The sequence below is a fragment of the Dipodomys merriami genome, unplaced genomic scaffold (assembly GCF_024711535.1).
Source record: "Dipodomys merriami isolate MVZ:Mamm:240054 unplaced genomic scaffold, mDipMer1.0.p SCAF_12, whole genome shotgun sequence".
NCBI lineage: Eukaryota > Metazoa > Chordata > Mammalia > Rodentia > Heteromyidae > Dipodomys > Dipodomys merriami.
The window spans coordinates 23003605-23010488 of NW_027202493.1; the positions used below are offsets into that span (position 1 = coordinate 23003605).

Here is a 6884-nt window from a genome sequence, read left to right on the forward strand (position 1 = left end):
ATGTTGCTGTTACTGTTTGCATGCTTTAAAAATAAAGCATATGCAATCATTTTAGCAAAGCTTCTTTTTTTTCTTTTTCCTTCCTTCCTTCCTTCCTTCCTTCTTTCCTTCCTACTCTTCCCTCCCCCTCTTTCTTTGCCCTGGGGATCAAACTCAAGGCCTCTTGTTTTCTGCAAAGGTACTCTGCTATTTGAGCCACACCACAAATTCAGCAAATTTTTACCCAGGCTGGCCTGGACTATCACCCTCCTATTTATGCTTCACATAGCTGGCTGAGATGACAGGGTAACTAGCACACCCAGCTATTGAGTGAGATGAGGTCTCACTTTTTTCCCAAGCTTGTCTCATACTACAATTCTTCCCATCTCTGCTTCCAAAGTAGCTGAGAGTACAGGCATGAACCACACACTTAAAAAGCAATCTAAAAGTTTATTTTCTAAGACTGGACTTTGTAGCCCCCTAACTTCCTATTTCATTTACAATCTTAGATGTACTAAAATTAAAGGCCTTCCTGGGGTCTAAAAGCAAAGTTGCTAATGTGTGTTACTACATTCATATATTCATTGTTTAAGTGGACAAGCACTTTTTTGTGAGTACCTGATATGCCTAGCCATGGAGAAGGAGCAGGTGCACTCAATTAACAATTCCTCCAGCTGGCTTTTCAGAGTCACCTTCCTAACGATGCTGTGAAGAGCCAGTCCTGGCACAACCCAGCTCCTGGATTACTGCTTCAGGCTCTTCAGGATTTCTACTGTATGGGCTCTTAGATGAAGCTAGATTCTTGTCTCTATTAGATCTCTCAGGGCCTCCCTGGAATTCTTGACTCCATTATCAGTTTGCTCATTTTCCTTACGGCTACACTATTTTATCTGTCCCTGAAGGCTCCTCAGAAATGTGTAACTGATCTTCCAAATGTATTTAAAGAGTCATTGCCATGGCTGGTGAGCTCTCTTCCAGGAAAGTATACAACTTCACGTTCCATCATAACCTATAGCCTCACTGTGGCAGGAAGAGAGAGAAACATTCTTTTTTATATACGTTTGTTTTTATGTTTAAGTACTTGTACAGAGGAGGAACCATTAACCACAGTCGCATATAAATATAACAAATCTTTATCAGTGTCACCTCTTTGATCATTCTCTCCCAATCCTACCCTTTCTCTCAAATTTCATAAGTTTTGTAGAATATGCATTGAATTTTCTGACTGTATTTCCCCCTTTCTTCTCTTCATTTGTCTATCCCCTCTCATTGGAGAAACATTCTTGAGTTATTGTGGGTTCATAGCAGGAATTAGCATCCTATCTATTCATTGTAGCTAGCTAGATATTAGGTAAGAATACTGTTGAAGTGGGACATACAAAAACAGTCTTTTCTGATCATGTCAGATCTCCAGTGTTCTACGGAAGTGGAACAGCTTCAACTGGCCTTCTGGAAAGTTCTGTTGTCACAGAGAGTACTCAGGCACACAGAAAGTTTGCCTGTACACCTGTCTTTTAAAAAGTCTCATCTCCAGGAACCAGAGACAGCTTTACAGATACTCTTCCTTCCATATTCTCAGTAACTTGCTCCACGTATTGATCAAGCTGGCTTTCGAATGCCAAAGTTGTCTTCGGCTGGAGTGAAAGTCCTCCACATTGTGACCCAGTCCCTCTCTGCCGAGCTACAACCACATCAGCTTATTTGTTTTCCTTTTCTTTTCAGATTTCAAATCCAACTTCAGGGCTGCTCCAATCAGATCTGTGGATGTCTACAATGTCATGTGCAATGTGACAGGCATCACCCCACTGCCCAACAATGGGTCCTGGTCCAGGGTGGTATGCATGCTGAAGGGCCAGGTTAACTCATCAACATCTCTCCAGCTGAGCAGCTGTGCACTGGCCTTGATGCTCTTCTTATTGTTTGTATAACTGATCATACTGTGTGTCCCAAAACTTTGTCAGCAGAGTGTGCTTCAAAGGGGAACCATAGTCTCTGTGAATAATAGCTTCCTTAACACAATCAGGGCCATGTAAGTTATACATTTATCATTTGCTGTTCCTGCTTCTTTTTGTGTATATGTGCAAGTACTGGGGCTTGAACTTACACACTTGCTGAGCTTTGTCTCTCAAGGTTGGTATTCTACTACTTGAGCAGCATCTCTACTTCCATACTTTTTGCTGGTAAGTTGGAGAATGGAGAGCCTTTTGGATTTGCCTCTCCTGGCTGGCTTTGAACCATAATCCTCAGATCTCAGCTTCTTGAGCAGCTTGGATTATAGGAATGGGGCACAAGTGTCTGGCTTCCTATATCTTTAAGGGGGAAACAAAACAAAACAGACTTTGTGTTTCCTAGAAGCAAGAAATGTTAGCTTTTCATTTCTTGGGATGTGTATAATTTTCCCCATTCTTTTAAACATGCAGTTACTGAGAATGAACTACTGGTTTGCTCCTGGAGTAGCCAAACTTGGAAAGGATATCATCTTGGCTTTCCTGTCTGTCCTTTTTGAACAAAGTTTTCCCTCAGATCAGATCCAGGAGTCATTCTTGGGATCTTTGGCTGTAATCCTGCACTATCCCCTTCACTTTAGAGAAATAAGAAATACACAAGAAAACAGCCTCTGCTATCTGTTTGTGGCCCAGCTTGTGGAGCTTTTCATCTGATGCAGAGTTCAGAAACAAGATGTCCTAGCAGACATCAGCAAGCAACCAATAACAACAACAAAAAATCACTAAGGATTAGACAATTCATAGAACAAGGTGAAAGATTTGAGTCTTTCACTGGAGTCGGAGTGCATGATAATTTCCCTTGTCTCAAAGAGCTAAAAAGCTAACAATGGGTATGGATTTCTGGGAGACATCATTACAGCCTGTATAGTATGAAGCCCGATGAACGACAGGCATAGAACATTGATGGAGTGATGGATTGCTTGCCCACCCACCTGCGTGTATGACTGCTTTTTCAGACGCTGCCACTTCAATTCAGACCACAGGAACACTTGACATGTCAATACAGGTGGAGAAAAGGCTGGATGTCTTACTAAATGAGAATATGAGCTGGCAAACAGAAATCTGAGCTCATTGCTTACAATATGGTAATACATTAAGCCTAAGTTTTATGTACCAGTAATCTTAAAGTAATGCTTGCTTAACAGCTACAAAAGGATTTTCTGAGTGGCAGAATTCCATAGAAAATGGTGGGGATACTGAAAGGAGAGGTTGGGACAGAGTCAAATAGCATTGGCTATTTGGTTAGGAAAAATGTCAAGATGGTGGTCAAAGTGCCATCTCAGAGATTTAAGTTCTTTAAGAAGATCTTAGAAGAGCCACTAGCCTAAGGTGATATATTTTTTTTTTTTTAGCTAAGTTCTTAAGTTGGCTATAGAAGAGCATGCAAAATAAGGAATAACTGCTTCTCTTTGTCTCTCGTAGTAATACTGAGGTTTGAACTCAAACATTCTACCACTTCAGTCATACCTCCAGTCCTTTTTGCTTTTATAATATTTTCCATGCTTTTTGTCTATGCTTCTCACCTAGATAGGATGACAGGTGTGCAAACCACCACTTCGGGTAGTGGTTTAACTCATTAACTGTTTTCCTAGACTGTCCTCAAACCATGATCCTTTTGATCTCTGCCTTTTGAGTAGTTGGGCTTACAGGTGTGAACCATCAGGCCCACAGATACACACACACACACACACACACACACACACACACACACACACACACACACACATTTAATTTACATGGTTGGTTTTGATTTTTACTTTACTATACTACAGACATAATACACATTCAGTAGACTTTCACAATTGAACTTGTGCCTTTTCCTGATACCATCTCATGATACTTAGCAGTAAGCAGTGAGCTGTGGCTCCAGTCAGTCACTTGATTAGTGTTGCTAAGCTAATGAGGTTTAATAGGTTATGTGTGCTCAGTGCCTTTTTAACTTCATGACATTTTCTAATTACGATGGGTTAAGCAGGACATCACTTCATCCTAAGTCCAGAAACATTTGTACATGAGTCCCATTATTGCATTCTAAACAAGTCTACACTAAATGCAAGTGAGACTTGGTGTCAAGAAAAGACAAGGCATTGGGTGGGTCTCATCAGGACCAAGAAGACTTTACTTGGTGTTTATCTTGAAGGGAATAAAATAGAATATCAGCATTTACCCTGACTCAGGAAGTCTGAGAACTGTCTCCTTGATTTGAATCATGAGAGCAAAGGATCACTGCTCAAAAAATACTAAATTCACCTTCACAAAAGATGTCTAAGGAGTTATGTAATATGTTTTTAAAGCTCCAGCAAGACACTGAATCAAGTGGAAAGGAGGCAAATCAGCCTTTGTTGTGTGTCTGAAAGCAAATTAGTACTTCAGAACATTGGCACTGGTTGTTGGAATAGACATCTATTGTTCAGAGTTTTCTTTCTCCACAAAGGATGGGGTTTTGTGGAACTCTCTAGAGCCTACTTCCTTCCTTGTGAAGGAAGGATCCCTAAAAGATATCCGAGCAATTGAATTAAAAGCAGATCGTCAAATTCAGGACAGAATAAACATGTGCACACTCTTGCACTTCACTTTCTTGTGCTGTCTTTCCATGTTCTTTTACCATCCTAAATATCTTCAAGTTACATAGTAAAATTTCAGGTATTTTTCTGACAAGGTATAATTTTCCTTAGGTAATGTTAAATAAGTTAGTGAGAATAAGATAACAAAGCAATAATTAACACTGGTAAATAATAAAGAAAATTCAGACTCCAAATGATAAAAAGTTAAAAAAAAATGCTTTGCTGGCTGGGAAGGTTGCTCAGTGGTAGAATGCTTGCCTTGCATGCATGAGGCCTGTGGTTCAATTCCTCAGCACCACATAATAGAAAAAGCTGGAAGTGCTCTGTGGCTCAAGTGGTAGAACACTAGCCTTGAGCTGAAGAGCTGAGGCACAGTGCTCAGGCTCAGAGTTCAGGCCTCACAACTGACCAAAAAAAGAAAAAAAAAAAAAAGCTTTGCCTAAAATAGAGCACTCATTTAATGGCTTGTTTACTAACCATTCATTCATTTTTATTTTAAAGTTGCATACTATTTTCCCTAAATGTGTTTTGAATTCCATAGGCATAAATTCTGCTAGGATATCTTTTGCCTTGGGTTATTTTATTATGTTACTGTTGATTCCAGGAGGAAGAGCATTAGATGGGCCTTTCAAGGAGAAATGAAAGGAATGATCCTTAATGATAAGATGGACTATTTTTTCCTGCCAACATGCTTCATCTCCAGAATCTAATCAAATTAAGTTCACAAAACCCAAGCATAAACTAGAATAGACTCAGAAAACTCTTTCTAGCTTAGAAAACTTCTGAATTTTAAAGCCCTATCTTTTAAAGGGTTTTTTGACTGTGAACTTTCTGGACTCTTAGCTACCATCTGACTCACTTCCGAGGTTGCAGGTTCAGAGGATCTGATCAAAGTCTTCAGACAACACATTTGAGTCACGCTGATTCAAAAGTTTAGGTTTGCTCTAAGGACCACTGGAATCTGATTTGGTCTTGGAACATCAGAATCCCCTGAGAACTATTTCAAAACCAGCCAGTTTCTCCAGTGCCCACAGGACTGATATCAGGTAGTAATACCAGTTGAGTTGAGTTGAGCTCCCAGTGCTCTAAAACCAAAGTAGATCTGTTAGTCCTATTGATGGAGAGAGGAACCAAGAGAGGCCAACTTGGCTTCTCCCCGTCCCTTATTTAGTGCTTCTCCAACAGTGCTGTCAGCAAATGTGGACGATGTTCCAAACACACAGTGGTTTTATGACTTTTCTAACCAATTGTTTTGCATTTCTGTAAATATTAAGAGATTGCAAACGCTAATTGTGTTATATCTTTTTAAACAGTCTTGAATAGACCAAAGTCATATATACTATTTGCTAGAAGAATGGAAAAAGGTTGTTTTGGCAAACTGATCATAAAACATTGAAACTTGGTCTCAGGAATATACTACAGAAAATATGTTGCTTTGGAATCATAAAATAGCACCAAGTACAGTGTCTTAAATAGTTGATAATGCTCCTATTAGTATGTATTGAGTAGAAAAAGAATAAATGTCATTAGGAAGACTTGTTCAAACTCTCTTTGTACTTCTTCAAATTAAATACCGTTTTTTCACTTTTGGCTTGATATCTTTTGTTATTACCCAATTAACATTATAATTATACCTTAATTTGTGGACTATGAAAATTCTGCCCTAGGCTTATAAACTAGATGGAAAGAAGGAAGCAAAGAAGGAAGGAAGGAAGGAAGGAAGGAAGGAAGGAAGGAAGGAAGGAAGGAAGGAAGGAAGGAAAGGAGGGAGGGAGGAAGGAAGGAAAGGAGGGAGGGAGGGATAAGGAGAGGGAGGGAGGGAGGAAGGAAGGAAAGAAAGAAATTGTGTTTTAAGCACTTTAGGCATATTAAGCATTATAAATGCAATATCTTTGGGATTCAATTCAAATACTGTACAATTTCATTTATTGTAAAATTTTAATCCAGTGACTTCTTTGTATATTTACATTACATATACATTCCACAATCTCTTCTAGAACATTTTTGTCATCCCAACTCCTTACTCAATAATGCATGCAATCACTCCCCATGCCTCCTCCTAGACAGCCATTAAATGACTTTGTTTTAGATTTATCTATCCTGGATATTTTATAAAAATGGAATAATAACAGTATGCTCTTTGTGGATGGCTCATTTCACTTAGCAAAATAAGTTAAAGGTTACAGCATCGAATCCTTCCCCTATTCCCTTTATTTATGAATAACATTCCATTGTATAGGAATACTGTAGGATAGTTTTCCTATTGATGAATATTTTGTTTCTCTTACTTTGTAGATTATAATATGAACATTTGTGCACACATTGTTGTACTCAT

At 39.0% G+C, this 6884-nt stretch overlaps 1 protein-coding gene across 1 annotated transcript in view; it reads left to right on the forward strand.

Moving 5' to 3' along the window:
- The window catches only part of Enpp6 (ectonucleotide pyrophosphatase/phosphodiesterase 6), a 91022-nt gene extending 84907 nt beyond the window's left edge, over positions 1–6115 (forward strand). Inside the window, exon 8 of the mRNA XM_070015983.1 lies at positions 1702–6115. Within this exon, the coding sequence (XP_069872084.1) occupies positions 1702–1907 (206 nt within the window). The 3' untranslated portion in view covers positions 1908–6115. The remainder of the gene's footprint in view (positions 1–1701) is intronic.
- The last annotated feature ends 769 nt before the right edge of the window (positions 6116–6884 follow it).